The sequence below is a fragment of the Actinia tenebrosa genome, unplaced genomic scaffold (genome assembly GCF_029948245.1).
Source record: "Actinia tenebrosa isolate PJP-AT-01 unplaced genomic scaffold, QUT_ActTen_1.0 PGA_scaffold8__29_contigs__length_14323225, whole genome shotgun sequence".
Lineage (NCBI taxonomy): Eukaryota > Metazoa > Cnidaria > Anthozoa > Actiniaria > Actiniidae > Actinia > Actinia tenebrosa.
Genome location: NW_028292585.1, coordinates 3670084 through 3688591, shown reverse-complemented (window position 1 = coordinate 3688591; position 18508 = coordinate 3670084). Strand labels below are relative to the sequence as shown.

Below are 18508 nucleotides of genomic sequence, written 5' to 3'. Positions count from 1 at the left end.
TGGAAAGTAAAGGAGTAAAAGGAATGAAGAAAAAAGAGACCCAGTAAATGAGTCAAGGTTGGAGATTAATCTTGTAGTACCTTGGCATTAAGAATCGAGGTCTTTGCTTCTGGCATCATAAATAACTGCTGTATACAAGATGCCATGTAGCATGTTGCACCAAGATTAATGATTCCAACAAGACCACATGGTGATCGCTCGTTATCATGTGGCCAGTAATGCCAGCCATATGAACTGTGTTTCTTGGTACTACCTGGAAAACAAAACAAACAAAACCACTTCAAAAACTGTTTCTTAACTAATGCATATCTGTGAGCAATACTAACAATGAAGGTAGCAGTTCTTTGATGTCTTATTCAAGCCGTTTGACTGCTGCTCTTAAATGGATCCCTTGTCTGATTCATTGAAAACTGAAGCCATTTGAGTGTCATCATAATATATGAATAAAGAACATAACACAGGATGGAGGTGATGTGACCTGAGCATTTTGGTTGGATCTTGCACGATGTGACTAGTTTGAAGAATATTGTCGGTTTCATATTGTCATGGCCTCAATGTTAGCAGGGACCGTGGAGGGGAAGGGACTGTGGAGGGGAAGGGACTGTGAAGGGGAAGAGACTGTGAAGGGGAAGGGACTGTGAAGGGGAAGGGGCTGTGGAGGGGAAGGGACTGTGGAGGGGAGGGTGCTGGTAGGGAATGGGCTCTGGTGGGGAAGGGACTGGTTTATAGCCCAATTTTTTTACCTTTAGCATACTTTTTTTTTTACCCTGACTTTATAGTAAAGGTTGCTCTATGGTCCTTGGTTAGAAAGTTTATTTACCCTGTAGACGTGAATTGCCGGGTCTATGGTGTTTCATCAGTAGTTTCTGCAACTCAAGGAAGTTTTCTTTGGACTCCTTGGCCATTTCTAACAACAGATCGTATGCTGCACTCCTAGCAGACTGGAGAAAAGAAAAAAAAATGACAGTGAGCTATCATTTTCAGTCAATTTCGGTGTAATGTTCTACTATTTCCAGGGAATTGATTTTTTGTTTCCTCATAGCTATTAAATAAATAAATATTTATTATCATGTCTAATATTTGTCTGGTATTTACCTTGAGTTTACATAACGGCAAGTTCCTGTCATCATAGCAATCGCTGGGCAGATCAAACAGACAAGGCCCAAATATGTCTCTTAGGAATTCCTAATAGAAATTAAATAAGACGTCATAAATAGTTTTAATATAATATACCAAATATAGGTTACTCAATAGCTTAAATCTTGAGAAATACTCTAAGTTATACTCACGAGTCCCTTGTCAGAGTACTTAAAGGGCGGATTATGTCGCATAACTGCTGTGTACAGCTTTAACATGCCACACAGTCCTTCTTCTTCCCGACTGCTGTGCCTCTTGGGGCTTGCGTTACTGCAATATTTCATAGAATACAGAACGATACATTAATTAGGGTAATTCTTATTCCCTAACATCAACATGTGCACTTTAGACACATGATAGCATAATTATTTTAGTCACCTTTTGATGATGTACTCAGAAAGTAGGTTAGCGAGAGAGTTCAGATCAATAGCAAGGTCCTGATGAGAAAATAAACAAAACCATTTTTTGAAAATGATTTTGAAAAATGTTATAATAACTTGATTTTGAATTTCAATATTTGCTAAAATGTGGATGACAGACATCCTCTAGCAAACATACATTATACCCCTTCATTTACGATTGTTTTCTGGAAATCTAAACCATGTTCCTAAAAGGTTTGGGAATCAAGGATGTGGTTGTGGTAGTACACTCGCCTCTCACTGGGGTCGTCGGGTTCGATTCCTGGACTTGACATCACGTGCGAGTCAGTAGAGAGGGTTAGGTCTCTCCCTCGATTCAAGATTTTTTCTCCAAGTACTCCAGTTTTCCTGCCTCTGAAAAACCTAAGGAGCTAGGGTTCAATTGGTTCTGAGAGTTAGCTGTACCCTTACTTTAAATGGCCCAGTGGATCTTGCAGGGTGTTGATCAAATATGAATAAAGAAAGAAGAAAAGGTGCTTGCTTACCTTGCTGCCTTCCTCCAGCGGTAAGCTATCCACCAGTCGGCAAAGAATGGAGAAGTATTCCTGTGCACAAGGCTCTAGGTTCTTACCATGGCCTGCACTTTGGCTTGAAGTACACTTAGACTGTAAGGACTGAGCTAAAGGCAGGAAATCTAGCAGTGCATCCATTAATTCTATCAAACAAGGGTCTTCCTTGATTAGACTGAGTCTGTAGAGTCCACGACAAGCCTCACATCTTACCATGGGCTGGTAAAAAAATGGTTTTTCAAGGTTATTTAAATCCATGTGAACAATCAACTTTTTCCAGGAGAAGTATTATGGTTACTACATTAAAGCCATTTCTCATAAGGGACGGACTGTTATATTTTTGAGGGTGAGGTTGAACAATTTATTTTGTGCAGGAATTATTTTTTTAACACCTCATGGCTGTGCAGGAACTTTTTTTGGACATAATTTGGAATGTTTTTCTGGCAGTTTCCTTATGCATGATTTTTTTTCACTCTTTAAAGACTCGATTTTTTTGGGGTTTTGCCCACCCCTCCCCCCTAAATATCTAATGGTCTGTCCCTAATATGCGCAAACACAGCTCCTGACAACTGGGTTTCTGGCCCACATTGATCAAAAACATTCCTACTAACTTAGATTATCGGAATTTTAATTGAGAAAAACATATGTAAAACATACCTCTCTTGCAAGAAGGACAAGTTGTTTGAGCCAGGATCTGAAGTTCTTTTGATGTAGAAGGCCTTTACTAACACGGGAATCAGTATAGGCCCAAGACACCAACAAGGATATTGCTTGATAAACAACTATTGGGATAAAAACAATGAGAATTCAAGGCATTGCAAAAATAGTGGTGCTCAAATGGAGGCCTTAGGATGTGATCTCTCTAGGACCTCTCTGAAAAACACCTCAGGGATGAGAGCTTCCTGTTTAAACATTGTTATTATTATTTATCTGGGCCAAGCAACGAAAGGACTTTCTCTGTGCTTCCTTGACCAATGATCTGAGAGACAAAATCATTGACTTTCCCTCCCCTCCCCAAACTGACATTACTTACCCTGCCCTCCCCTGCCTCCTCTGTGTGACCCAGTATGGACTTGAAGGGTTGCCTGGTATGATATTGCTAGTAACCGGTGTAATAGAGGTTCAACTTCTACCATGGACATAAGTTGCTGAAAAGAAGACAAAACAATCATGGTTAATATTTTACTTTTCATTCTATACTAATGTGGTAACAGTAAAAAGTGACAAAATGAATAAGCAAAACAGAATGAAAGAATGGATGAATGAATAGATGGATGAATGAAAAAACAAGAGAATATCTTTGTGAATGAATGAATAAAATAGTGAGTAAACACATGAATAGAGATGAATGGATGGATAAATGGCTGGGAAAATGGATGGATAAATGAATGGAAGGAAGGATAGGAAGATGGATGGAAAGAAGGTTAGGAAGATGGATGGAAGGAATGATAGATGGATGGGAGGAATGATAGGTAGGTGGAAGGGAGGACGGATAAATGACAGGATCGTACTACATCCAAACCAAATGAAGTCCCATTTAAAAAAAGTTCAAGATTGTCAACTTGTAATCTGTCATCCTAAGATGTTTCGGACCACAATGTAAACTACTGATTTCCCAGTAATTGTGTACATTATTATTATTATTATTATTATTATTATTTAACTTACAGGAGATAAACATTTGATGCAAATGGTTTCTTCTTTTTCAGTGCTTTTGTAGCGCACTCTAAACCTTCCATCCCTCTGCTGGAAGTGTTGTATATTCTGTTCGCTATCAGACATACTAAAAACCTCATCCTCGTCATCGTCAGCTTTAATAGTCCCAAATTCATAAACAAGCTTTAATACATAAGCAAGACACTCCTCCTGCCATGGAGTCCACAACGGACCACATCGGGTCTCTACGTGACCGGACATAATTATATTGTACAGATGCCGAAGGCCCCCAAATTCTACAAACAGAGATCCCCACGATGAACTCGTAGCATTCTTCGTATTTTCTTCTTCTGTGTCAGAGGAATCTGAGGACTCACTACTTGATTTTGAATCATTGGGTACGCTCCGATGTCTGTCTTCATAAGAATAGTGTATTAAATCCACTACTTGAAGGCAATACAGTAATTTATGAGGATAATGTGGGTCTAATAGTTCCATCCACGGCACAGAAAATTCCTCATATGAATGTTTCTGTTCAGTATCTGATTTATTAGAATCACTTTCTAGTGTGAGATGCCGTCCAAAATATTTTAACCTGGTTGAGACAGATGGGTTTGTAGGTAAAATACAAAGTAGTTCCCATATTAATTGACACAAGTGTTGTGCATAGTTTTCTTGCTGTATACGGGATTTTTCCTCCAGTGGGGAATGTCCAGACTCATCTGTCAAGTCCATAGGTAGTCTCTGTTCCTGCATTGTAGAATCTGAGCTTGAGGCAACAGGAGTATTTGAGGAATCCATGTCTTTCCATTGTCCAAGTTTTTCCTCGTTTTTAACTTCAGAAGTTTGTTTATCATTTGCAACATTAAGTTTATCTAGTACTTCTAGAAAAGAAAAGAGTTCCTCAAAGTGTTTATCCTGTAGTAAGATCATCATTGGTGTGTTATCCCACTTAGGAGCTGGTAGAGATGATGACGGAATTTGACTGTTGTCGTGGTAACGGTCTCTTCGCATAGCACCAACTGACACAAAGACAAGCTGCAAAGAACAAATGGGAGGATATTATTTTAAAATTTTACTGTACAATGCTTCTTAATATTACAGCAACCCAATTTACTTCATTACATGTCCGCACAATGGAAAGTGCAGAAACTCATTTTCAAATTGTGTGCAATGATGGCCATAGGTTTGTTAAGCACTGGCTATTAAGTCCCCCCACCCCCCTCACCCCCTCCTTTATGAAGTAATGGGAGAATGAGGATTTTTCTGGGGAAGAAAGACAAGTACACTCTACATACCTGCAAGTCCTTAAATCCAACATCAGCAAGTGTCTTCTCATCCAGATCGGGCGTTAACTCATGCCCTTGGGAGATGAGTCTAAAAGGAGGATTAAGTTGCGGAGAGAACGGAGATAGTGGTAAGTGTCTTGTGGTGTCTTCCCCTTGCTTTTCGTTTTTTATTTTTTCTTGTAACTGTTTACACCAGTGTGTTACCTCAGCACGCAACTCTGCCACCAGGTCTGATGAATGCATCTCAAATGTACCCTTCAGGAACACAGGAAATTAAAATTAGGTGTACTGAGGAAGTGTTATAATTTGGGGGAGGGGGTTATACAAATAAGCCTAAATAAGTTATTTACCAGATAGGCACTATCCAACAGACAAAAGTTTTATCCTGCCAATAATAATATAACTTTATCCAGTGGATAACTCCTTTTTGAGCTTCTGGCAACCGAATCACTCCATCTTGATAAAGGTTACCTGCTGGATAACAGTTATCTGATTGATTACTAGTGCTTATTTGGGCTTCGGCTTTGACATCTGGCTCCTGAATTTTGTATTTTGATAGGATTTAGAAAGATTATTCCTACCTTGTCAGACAGACCAGCTGGTTGACACATGACCCTGATAGGAAAGTGCTTCTCTGTTGTGTGTTGTATCTTCTGCCGATGACATGATATGCCATGCCCTCCAAGCAACCATAAACGGAGATGGAATGCAAACCTAAAAGAATCAGTAAAGAAATAATAAGTATAAAGGCTCCACTATACTACCCATTGTTCTATGTAACTCTTACAGTAGGAATTATTTCGCTTGACGAAGTTGCATGACAAACACAACACAATGACAATCTCTTTAATCAATATACTCTATATTATGCTCCATTATCTCGGTTGGTAAGAGCATCAGTCTGTTGTGTTGGAGATCGTGGTTAAAGACTTGACTGGACCAACACTAAGGGTCTTAAAAAACCCAACAACAAGGTTCTGCCTTTGTAATTACATCTGCTAATGGTTACACCTTCACGTGGCTTGCATGCATGACCACATTAATGGCAGTCCTGTCTCTAATCAACCACGAGTTTGACCATGAGTTTGTCAGTTACTGTCATGTCCTCTATAAACAAAACTGATTGACTGATTGATTGATGATTGATTGATGATTGACTGATTGATTGATGATTGATTGATGATTGACTGATTGATTGACTGATTGATTGATGTTTGATTGACTGATGATCGATTGACTGATCGATTGACTGATTGATTGATGATTGATTGACTGATTGATGATTGATTGATGATTGACTGATGATTGATTGATGATTGATTGACTGATTGATGATTGATTGATGATCGATTGACTGATGATTGATTGATGATCGATTGACTGATTGATTGATGATTAATTGATGATTGATTGATGATCGATTGACTGATTGATTGATGATCAATTGACTGATTGATTGATGATTGATTGATTGACTGATTGATGATTGATTGACTGATTGATTGATGATTGATTGACTATGTACTGATTAGTATAGTAAATAATAAATAAATTTAATACCTCTTTTTGAATGTCTCAATATGACTTTTTAAGAGTGTTATTCCTCTCTCTATGATCTGCAAGCTTAACTCTTTAGCCTCCTGCAAAAAGTTCACCATAATAACCATGATCAATAATCATATTTTTCTAAATAAAAGATTATGTAGTTAAGTGATCAACTTACAAGGGAGTGGTTTGGTTTTGCTGCTTCTCGTATACTAGACATACACCTAGTTATAAACTCTTCCTCTGACTTTAGACTTCCTCCATCAGCTTCAATAAACAGTAAGCAGTATTATCAGCATCAATACTATCATGATTGTCATCAACTTCATTGGTATTGCGATTTTGATCAACAACAGCACCAATATTAGCCTTTCTGAGGTCTAGGGGAAAAATGGGTCAGGTTGGCATTGCAGTGCATTTTGAAGCTGTTTTATGGAATAAAATTGATGCCAGCCTGCCCCAAAGTGCACTACAATGCCAGCTTGACACAGTTTTTTTCTCAACCTTAGAATGTTGCCATCAACATGTGAGTTGCAGAATGTAATCATATCCATGAATCCATGAGTTTTTAATCCAAAATTTGTATCAACAGCATCACCTTTAGCATTATCATCATTATCATGCAGGTTCATTATAACCATTATTGTCATCACCACCACCATTATCATCATCACCATCACCATCATCGCCATTGTCATCACCATCACCATTGTCACAATCATCACCATTATCATCATCTTCACCATCAGCATCATCCTCACCATCATCATCATCTTCTTCACCATCAACATTGTCACAATCATCACCATTATCATCATCTTCACCATCACCATCATCCTCACCATTATCATCATCTTCACCATCAGCATCATCCTCACCATCATCATCATCTTCTTCACCATCAACATTGTCACAATCATCACCATTATCATCATCTTCACCATCAGCATCATCCTCACCATCATCATCATCTTCTTCACCATCAACATTGTCACAATCATCACCATTATCATCATCTTCACCATCAGCATCATCCTCATCATCTTCTTCACCATCAACATTGTCACAATCATCACCATCATCATCATCTTCTTCACCATCAGCATCATCCTCACCATCATCTTCTTCACCATCAACATTGTCACAATCATCACCATTATCATCATCTTCACCATCATCATCATCATCACCATCATCATCATCTTCTTCACCATCAACATTGTCACAATCATCACCATTATCATCATCTTCACCATCAGCATCATCGTCACCATCATCATCATCTTCTTCACCATCAACATTGTCACAATCATCACCATTATCATCATCTTCACCATCAGCATCATCCTCATCATCATCATCTTCACCATCAACATTGTCACAATCATCACCATTATCATCATCTTCACCATCAGCATCATCCTCATCATCATCATCTTCTTCACCATCAACATTGTCACAATCATCACCATTATCATCATAATCACATCATTACTGTCACATCACTGTCATCATCATCATCATACTATCATTATCACCATATTGTCATAGTCATCAGCAGAATCACCATCATCACCATCATCACCATCTTGAACATGATCATCATCATCATCATCAATATCATAATCATCATTGTCATCATCGTCACCATCAACATTATCATCATCACCACCAATACCAACATCCTCTTATCCCAACATCATGATAAACATCCAATCACCATCTTCATAATGATCATCCCATCACCTACCACAACCATAGTAACACATACATTATCATCACCCAGACTTACCATTAATATATAAAGAATTTAAATAATTGATTGCTGCCATACTGACTTCCAGTGACTTGGCTTGTAGTGCTATGTTCCATAACTGATCTATTCCATACACCTTACAAGTATTCTCAGACGCAACACTTGAATTCTCAAACATTTTGTACAACTGTTGTAGTAACGTCAACCCTGTCATTGTGAATGTTTCAGGTGCAATGGACGGCAGCTGGAATAAACAATAACACTAATATAATGATCTTACTACATGTAAGGATCTAAATATTATTATGTGACAAGCTCTTAAAATATGGCCAGTCAAATATCAGTTATGATCACTGGCTAAATTAGTCTTTTTGGAAATACTTTGTTTCTGGCTCAATGTTACTGGTCAAAATGATGTCAAGACAAAGATTTGACTGGACAAGTTTCAATTCTTGCCGGATGTTGGCCAATAACTGGGCATTATTTTGAGCCCCAAATGGGTTGCCTGTGTCCAGATCATTCTTTTCCCACTGTTACTCCAATCTCTTTTATTCTCAGATCTCACATAGGAATTCATAATTCTTAGAATGTTACCATTTGTATTACAAGTCCTTATGACAAGGCATTGCTGGACATGCTTAGATAATGGTGATCTCTAGCACTGGCTTCGTTCCACATGCATCATATGGTAAGAACATGCGGTAAGCGGTCAGTGCATATTTGAATTATACTTAACTAACAAAGTATAATATTTGTCAAACAAATGAATGAATGAATAGATAAATAAAGAAAAGAAAGAGAAAGTGGGAAAAGAGAGGGATGATACAATGAACAAATAATTAGGTATTTTTGAAAAAAGACTGATTGAACAAATATTAAAAATCTGAAGAAATGAAGAAATGGGTGAAGAAATGGAGAGAGCAGGAAGATAGAAAGGGATGATGTAATGAACATGTTGGGTTCATGAGTATACCTTTTCAGTAAAGATGTACTTGAGTGCCTCATTGTTGAGAGCATGAAGATCTTTACTCTGAGCCTGTTGTACAAACCACTCCAATGCCTCATCTGAGCACTCACAGTCATTCACTAATGCTGACCATAGCACATCTACTTGCTCTGGAGTTAAACCTGAAAGACAGCATAGTTTCATGATTAAAAGAAGGGGATGTCATGAGTTGATCCAAAGATGGATGGGTAGCTAGCAACTTCTCCTTAGAGTTGAAAAATAATAATTCACAAATATTTATTAATGGAAATCCCAAATGCTTATATAATATTTGTGTGAGCGCTTGCCTCTCATCAATGTGACCTGAGTTCGAGTCCGGCCAGGTTCGGTGTTGTATATGAGTAGAGTTGTTTGTTGGTTCTCTCATGTGCTTTAAGGGTTTTCTGGGTTCTCCGGTTTTCCTCCCTCCACAAAAATCAACTCCTAAATTCCAATTCGATCACAGAATGAGGGCCACAGGTTTGTTAGCCACTGGCTATTAAGTGCTACCCTCATGAAAAAATATACCAGATTCAAATTACTGATTATATTATTGGAAATAACAGCTAAAAAATAACAGCCTCAAAATATGACATCTACTTAATAAAAATAGAGACCTTTAAAAAACAATAAAATATGAAAATCTTACCAAATTCTGGTTTCGAAAGCTCATTAGAAAAAATTGATGACAGAAACTGCAGCCTTGCTTGGACTTCATCCTTGTGACTGTACAGAGAACATGATGAGGTCTTCTTGTCGTTGCTGTTGTCCATGTAAAGTACAAGATTCTTGAAGAACAACTCCATGATACCAAGTTCAGAGGTGGCCCATTTTGTCACCCAATGTGGGCCAGAGCTGACATTTACATATTGTTGGAAAGAGCTGAATAATTTAGGAAGGAGCTGAATAGACATGACTACAGATCTAGAAGAAAAAAAAAGCAAAAGAATGGAAAATTTTGTTCTATGAAAATGGCACAAGAATGAAGGTAAATAGATTAATCGGAAAAATGGATAGGTGGGGGAACCAGGAATTTAGGGGGGGAGGAGAGGGTCCAGAAGCATTTCCTGCATTTTAAGGACAAACCATAATATTACCCAAGTTCATTCTACTGAGTACTATATAAAGAATATGATTGGCTTCATGAAGGAGGTTCCATGGAACAAACAGTGACACATCTCCATCAACATCATAAGAATGATTTATTTGCTTTCAGATTTGCATCCATGGTAGCTATGACAGTGGTAGACATTGTAATACCTGTTGTTAGCAAGATTTGCCACACAACCTTCTATGAATTTCATTCTGATTTTCTTCTTTCCTGTGTAGCAAATGAGCTGACAAAGCAACTTCTCTGCCTCCTGAATCAAACCATCTTCTAAGTGGATCTATGTGAAAAGGAGATAAATACTTTTTAGAACACATTTTAATATGTAATCCATAATGGATAGAGAAAGGTAAGTTAACTGTCCATCTGTCTGTCGTCTTCCTTTCGCTTCAAGCTTGTCTGTCCACCCACCCATACATTTTTCCATTCATCATTTCTTTGTCCTTCTTCCTTCCATCCGTCTGTCTTACCATCCATTTTTCGATCCTTCCAACCCATACATCTTTCTTTCTGTCTGTCTACCCTACCCATCCATCCATCCATTTTTCGATCCTTCCCTCCATACATCTTTCTGTCTGTCTGTCTACCCTACCCATCCATCCATCCATTTTTCGATCCTTCCCTCCATACATCTTTCTGTCTGTCTGTCTACCCTACCCATCCATCCATCCCTCCATCTATCCCTCATCCTTCCATCTACCTTTCTGTCTTTTTATCCATCTATCCTTCCATCTATTATTTTTTCACTTTCTGTACATCTCTCTTGGTTGTTAATCAGTCAATGAGTATGACTGCCTCCCTGTGTGCTCCACTGTCTGACTGTTTGTGTATTTCTATCTAAGAATAGACCTTATTCGTGGTGTGACAATGTTTTCCCAATTCAGCGTGACAAACCTCTGGGGGAATGAAGAGCTATTGTTTTGAAACTTGTCAGGATATCATCGTTATTCCTTTCGTATCGTTTGGGACACTCATGAATTTTTCGAAGAGTAAAAACAAAAGAAAATGAATCCCCTGGAGGTTCGTCACGCTGAATTGGGAAAACATTGTCACACCACGAATAAGGTCTATTATCTACAAGTCCTATAGCTTTGGGTACTGGTAAACCAATGTAACCATTCATAAAACACATCCAAACATCCAAACTATCGTTGGACATGCTACGACCATGGTAATGTCTAGCACCGTTTTCGTGCCACATGTATCGTAAGTACCAACATGTGGTTAAGAGGTCAGTGCATTGATCAGTGTGCTGAGATTATGCTATATAAGAACCATGTCGATATTTTTATTATCAAATCATAGCTCAAGGATGCTTATACAACCAACTGAATTTAGATCACATTCTTTCTAATGCAGACCATGAGTTTTTCTTCCGAGTATGGTTTCTTTGTCTGCTCGTAATGCTTGAGAAGATCAAATTTAAAACTCATGACCTTGCATGAGACGCTGAATACAGGAATTGCATCAGAGAACCCAGACTTGAGAGACAGCTACACCACCCTTCTATTTCCCTATGACATGGGGTCATCCCCAAACCAATTCAGTGTATAGAAACTTACAGCATTCTCATCTTGTAAGAGATCCCACAGAAGAGTCTCTCCTTTATCACACACGGTATTCAGATCAAATCCTTTCCTGTCCTCTCCATAAGTGTTCTGTATATTCCTCAGCGCTGTAACAGCTTTAAGCTGTGATAGTTCATCTTCTACATCATCACCATCAAAGTCATCAAGATCTCTTCTGTCAGAGAGAGAGCTAGCATGGCTGTTTGTACAACTGTTACTGTCAATATCAGCATCCTCTTCACCTTTGTCCAGATTAGGATAGTCTGCATTAGGGCTGTCAAAGTCAGGCGGGAGGGTTGATTGATGTTCTTCACAGTTGACCTCTTCCATTTCTAGGTCTTGTGGTGGAAGGCTTTAAAGAATAACAATTTTCATGAGATATTACATGTTGCATCGATTTTGTTCTAGAAACATGATTGAATACGGAATAAAGCCATGTATGCATTGAGAGGTTTGTATTGAGATTTTTTTTCGGCGTTATAATAAGTATTCAATACCCAATGTCTATTAAAATAAAACTGAAAGGGATATTACTTATGAATGCAAATAAAATATTAATAAAAATAAAATAAAATAAATGGGATCTAGCAGTGGCATTTCTACAGAGTAGCTATTCATCCACTGTAATTCCAATTGGAATTTAGGAGTTGATTTTTGCGGAGGGAGGAAAGCCGGTGAACCCTGAAAACCCTCGAAGCACAGGAGAGAACCAACAAACAACTCTACTCACATACGACAATGAGCCCAGCAGGACTTGAACCCTAGTCACATTGGTGAGAGACGAGCGCTCTCACCGCTACGCCACCTGTGCTTCCAATATTCCATATTCATATATTCCATATTCATGAATAAATGGAGGAAAGAAAAAAAGAAAGGAAGGAAGGAAAGAAGGAAGGAAGGAGGGAAGAAATAAATTCAGTACTTACTCAGTAAACTTTCTTGGTGAAGATGGCTCTTCAATATCTCTTTGATCACCATCAATACTTATTTCACTCATACTATTGCTTCTACTGCTGCTCTGACTCATGCTTCCTCCATTGTTCCTGAATTTCCTCTGCATTGCAGCAGCAACAGCAGCTGATGTTGCACCTAAAACATAAATAACATGTAAGCATCTGAACGAGGTGGGAATAGGTTGCACGTCTCCTAATCATTAAAATTTGTTCCAATTGTTACTCCTATTTTCTTCCATCCTGAGATCTCACAACCAATGAAAGTGCCTCTATACATTATAATCAATGAATGTTACCATTTGTATTACAAGTCCTTATGTCAAGGCATTGCTAAACATGCTTAGATAATGGTTATCTCTAGCACTGGCTTTGTTCCACATGCATCATATGGTAAGAACATGCGGTAAGCGGTCAGTTCATATTTGGATTATACTTAACTAACGAAGTATATTATGTGTCAAACGAATGAATGAATGAACAAACAAATGAATAAATGGATGGATGGAAGAATGGTGGATGGATGGTAGAAAAGAGAGTATTGTAAGAATGATATTCATTGAACACTTGATTGGGTATGCAGAAAAAATAATAAATGACTAACTGATAAACAGATGAATGGATGGATGGATAAATGGGTGGATGGATGGATAAATGGGTGGATAGATGAAGGAATGAAGAGAGAGTGGGAAGAGAGAAATTAAAGCCATACTCACTAGCAGTTATAGGTCCTTGTACCGGGCTGGTCACATAACCCCCTGAAGGTCCTTGTACTACATCTGACGGCCCTGAGCTCCAATAAATCCTCAGCAAAAGTGAAGCCAAGAAGAGAGTTTGCTTCGTGTGCATAGAAGGGTGGAGCTTGGAAGCCAAAGCCAAAAGATACCGAATGGATTGCATTTGGAGCTGTTTGGTGAGGACTGTCAACAAGTCATGGACATAACGACTCGCATGCTTCAGCTGAAAGATATTGATTGAAGTTACTACAAAAATCACCAAACATGACAGTCTTATGACAGTCATGCCCACTTTTGTATGATTGCTACACCCATTATCATCCTAAAATAATAAATCAAATTCCTTACATTACGTCATTATCATTAACATAGTGGGAATATAAACCTTTGTATCTCAATCATGTGACCCTCAAATGACAAAATATTTTTCAAAATCAACTATTCAGTATCTAAAGAATCAATTCTGAAAATATTGTGTAAAGGCTCATAAGCACTGTCTTAAAAGTAACATACTTACCTGTGCAGCGGCCCATATACAGTCCAGGTGTTGGTTGGTTATACAATCTTCTTGGGCCATATAGTTTAGTATTACTTGAGATTGTTTAAGCAGCTACATGGATGGCAAAGAACACATACACAAACTGTGTTAGTGAGACCTTCATTATCATTAACCTTGAAATATAATAAGCTTAATAGAATATAGATTACAGCAAGACTTGTGAAAGCATGGCTTAAAATAACGGCCGGATATCGGACAATGTCTGGCCAGAACTGAGACTTGTCTGGTGAAATTTTTGTATTGCCGGTCATTTTGGCCAGTATTCTTCAGCCCCGTTTACACTAGCAATTTTTTTGCGATTTTTTTGCGATTTTGTTCATAATAATTAATGGTAAAGAATTTACTTGTCAAGTTTTTTTCAGGATACCAAGATTTTCCTAGACAAATGTCTCTTTTGAAGGATGAGACAAAAGATTTCATATTTCCGAAAGTTGCCACAAAAATCACAGCAAAAATCGCCAATGTAAAAGAGGCCTTTGATTGCACACAACGTCATCACAGCCATGTTGGTGCCATTTAACAAAAGATTTCTCATTAGCATCCATTGTTAACCGCACCACAATGGCCGCTATGTTTTTGTCTTTTGACTCTCTTGGAAATGCTTGCAATCCATCAATACTTGATTAATAGTAAAAATTATTGTTTAGCCAGAAATGAGGTATCACTAAGCTAAAACTAATTTGGTCTGTAATCATGACTGGCCACTAATCGACCTTAATTTTAAGCCCTTTGAAATGCCTTATATCTGCATGTCGCAATATTACTGTTATTTGTTTGAGAGTGTTGATACCCTTTATACTTCATGCTGGTCATACCTCGACATGCAGATTTGGTCCAAATAAGTGTTCAATAATGTTATTATCGACCAGCCATTGAGACAACTCAGCACCAATGCTAAAAAAGGAAAGAAATAGAGCAAAAGATGCCTTTTTATGATACAAAAATGTTACAAGGATATAATAATCCATTTAGTATCTGTGAAATTGGGTTGCCGAGGAGTCCTGTTATCTCAAATCTACTAGTATGACCAAAGAAAAAGTTTGACATTATAGGATTTCAAAATATCCAGGCAGGAGCATAGTCAGAGTGTTCCAAATAGGAGGAGGGGGCACAAATCCAAAAAGCCGTGATTTTGTTGTCCCCTCAGCAATGCTGAACCAAAAAAGGAAGTGAAAATACGAAACCAGATTCTTTAACTTTTTTATCATTCCTTTGGCCTAGGAAGAGGGTGGGGGGTCAGGGGTACCCTAGGACCCACTCTAGATACCCCCCTGTCAAGGTACAAATGTAGCGAGGCAAGGCCATGGGAAACGGCCTCACTACTTACTTTACAGCCTCCCCCACATTATTAGCTTGATATATATCCATGAACATGTGAACTTGATTCTAAAATAACAAAAAGGTATAGCCAATAAAAATCAACACAAGATAAATACAGATTTAGAATTGGAATTTAGAAAGGTTGTAGTAGATAAAGATAGCTTACTGCAATCTGACTGAGGCCTGCCAATCTCACTGTTAAAGTGGAAGACGTGAAATACTTGAAAGCCAGGTCCAGACTATCTCTGTAAATGAGATGGAAAAAAAAGGCATGAAGTTTAATAATTCAAATTGCATTGATAGTAAAGAAACGAACTTACATTGTGAAACTATCAAATATAGGCATTGATTCTGAAGGTCCTTTGACTCCATTCCACATTGAATCAGCCATTGCCCAGCCATCTTGTTGCCGTAATTCCTTGTCAGATAGTTGGCATAAATATCTGGTAAAAACAAAAAAAGCAGGTAAAAGTGTGCTTTCTTTGAATAATGTAGTGCTCAATTAAGCTTACTACTATTTTGCATAAACATGCAAACTTGCTAGCTGCGAACTGCAGACTGAAATTTTTTTTCCCGCTGCCGTCAATTGAAACTTATCAGTCAGTACCTTTCATATTTTTGACTGGCGGCAGCGAAAAACCAATTTTCAGCGTGCAGCTCGCAGCTAGCGAGGTCGCATGTTTATGAAAATGGCAGTAAGTGACACTCCTTTAGATAATATTTAAATAGTTATTTTAACAAATATAAATTTCACTTTCTACTAAGCTTTCAGCTGTTAATGGTGAGGCAGGAAGGGACAAGGGTATGAAAAATAATACTGATGTCAATGAGCATACCTAATAACAGGACCTCGAAGTGGAACAATATACTGGACTATTGCCTGGACACTAAACCACACTCGCAACTGAAAAACAGATTAATGATATCATTGATTATAATTAATCATTATTATTGATTATAAGACAGACTCTAGTATAGCTGGGGAGACTACCCCATCTCCATATATCACAATATATAATGCCATATTATCTCCAAGCTCCTGAGAACCAGGGGTCCACAGGACATGGCCGCAAGCTAGATAGGTACCATTCAAGCTTCGCAACATCTCTATAGTTGTACCTTTGCCATCATGTGATGGTACAAAGCCTCTATTTTGCTATAATTACTATTTCTATCAATCAAGAGAAAAAGAAAGAAAGATCACTGTATACCTGGCTAACAATGCTGATAAGTAGATGAGCAATAGGGAAAGGTAACATCTTGTCTCCTGTTGCTTGGAAGGCTTCTTGTATCGCTGCAAGCCCTCCATTGTCACAGAAATATGCAATATTTATCAGCAATGCCTCTGCAACTTCACCAACCTATGAGATAATATGCCATTAGTTGCATCTTTGAGCACACTAAAATATCCTATAAATACATACTACAAAGATAATTTGTATTCTCTGAAGTCCAAAAGAATACTGGTAATGACCTCCAGGTGCAAAGGATCATGGGAATGGTTGGGTATGAAGCCAATTTTTTTAATTGTTGCATTGGTGAGTAATGAATAAAATAAGAACTAGTAATAGCTTTAGAGAATAGTGGAGTTATATTAGGTGTCAAGTAAAACCCTGTGCCCATGTACACTAAGGAAAGTAGGGAAAGGCATCATTTAAATGTTATAGTCGCAAGAAAAAAACTACTTAATGCTCAGGTGATTTGAAAGATATTATTTGAGATCTCAGGATTCTAATGTGAGTTGAGTTGGATTCATTCTAAAGTTCAACATACATGATCAAACTTTATTCATTGTTTTGCCTCCTGAAACACCTGTTTTCGCTCCAGACAATGTACATATTTTCCTCAACTTCTATTCATATAAAATAATAAACTGATTCGATCCTTAAATTTTGAAGATGAGTCCTTGTGATATGTTTTCTTAGCTTTTAAGAAAGTTGCAAAATTAGAAGCAATTTGAGAATACCAGGCTATGAACCTTTTTTTAGAATAAAGCAAGTCTTTTGAAAATGATGAAATATCAATAGAAGAACAATATATAAACCCCCTGCAGCACGTTCACGAATGCACCTCAATTTGGAGGACATAACAATAGGTTTCAATTCTCATGAGACTGAAATTATTTTGTTTTGTCCTCCAAATTGAACTGCTTCAACATCACATGCAAGGAGTCTGTTCTGAAGTTGTTCCCAAACTTAGAAGAAAATAGTTGATAAGCTTTAAGGAAATGAATGAGTAAAAACATATGGTCATCGAGTAAATTGGGAGCAATATTTCTTTATATGTAGTATCTGTAAGAGATTGAAAAGTGATGGACCAATCAAGTAAATGAAAGATCAAAGAATGAATTAATGGATGAATGAATTAGTGAGAGAGAGAGTTAGTGAATGAATGAATGAGTGGCAAAATAAACACAGACAAAACAATACTTTTTATCACACTATGTTCCATTTTAAAGTTCAGTTCTGTGACCATGAATAATACTTCCAGGCCAAGGCTGGAGTTGCCATGCATGATATAAAGTATAGTTTCCATATAAACTCCAATCTCGACTTGGAACTATTATTCGTGGTCACTTAACAGAACTGTTAAAAGGAGTATTGACAAATCTCACACAACAACAGCAAATTTGCTTACACTCATGTCACAGTATTTTGAACAATCTTTTGCTGTTATATCCTGCAAAAAAATAACAAAACCAATGAATGAGTTTTATGGCTAAATATTTAACAAATCCATTCAAGTTTTTTCAAGTTTGTAATAACAAATCGATCAAAATGAGGTATCCATTTATCATAACATTTGACAAGGTCTGGGAATTCTTAGTCAAATAACGACACTTGAAAATTGTTTAGCCGTTCAATAATAATTGGAAACAAAGTTTACGTCAAATAAGACTTGTAAGTGGTTTTTCCAGGAGCAAAATAAGGTGAATGCTTTTTTTTTACAACGGTATTGCATAAACTTCTG

General features: G+C 37.6%; 1 protein-coding gene across 1 annotated transcript in view; it reads right to left on the bottom strand.

Annotated features, from left to right (window-relative positions):
• The window catches only part of LOC116297635 (ubiquitin carboxyl-terminal hydrolase 34), a 37014-nt gene that overhangs the window by 17679 nt on the left and 827 nt on the right, over positions 1-18508 (bottom strand). Inside the window, exons 4-31 of the mRNA XM_089040832.1 lie at positions 18176-18217; positions 16750-16899; positions 16375-16442; positions 15859-15981; positions 15705-15783; positions 15546-15604; positions 15034-15112; positions 14177-14269; positions 13639-13882; positions 12899-13061; positions 11967-12324; positions 10557-10684; positions 9946-10220; positions 9285-9439; positions 8348-8555; positions 6734-6822; positions 6571-6650; positions 5592-5724; positions 5020-5265; positions 3734-4759; positions 3099-3213; positions 2723-2847; positions 2042-2284; positions 1516-1574; positions 1290-1407; positions 1096-1185; positions 821-941; positions 81-253 (exon numbers count right to left, since the gene is read on the bottom strand). Coding sequence (XP_088896958.1) covers positions 81-253; positions 821-941; positions 1096-1185; positions 1290-1407; positions 1516-1574; positions 2042-2284; positions 2723-2847; positions 3099-3213; positions 3734-4759; positions 5020-5265; positions 5592-5724; positions 6571-6650; positions 6734-6822; positions 8348-8555; positions 9285-9439; positions 9946-10220; positions 10557-10684; positions 11967-12324; positions 12899-13061; positions 13639-13882; positions 14177-14269; positions 15034-15112; positions 15546-15604; positions 15705-15783; positions 15859-15981; positions 16375-16442; positions 16750-16899; positions 18176-18217 — 4842 coding nt within the window. The remainder of the gene's footprint in view (positions 1-80; positions 254-820; positions 942-1095; positions 1186-1289; positions 1408-1515; positions 1575-2041; positions 2285-2722; positions 2848-3098; positions 3214-3733; positions 4760-5019; positions 5266-5591; positions 5725-6570; positions 6651-6733; positions 6823-8347; positions 8556-9284; positions 9440-9945; positions 10221-10556; positions 10685-11966; positions 12325-12898; positions 13062-13638; positions 13883-14176; positions 14270-15033; positions 15113-15545; positions 15605-15704; positions 15784-15858; positions 15982-16374; positions 16443-16749; positions 16900-18175; positions 18218-18508) is intronic.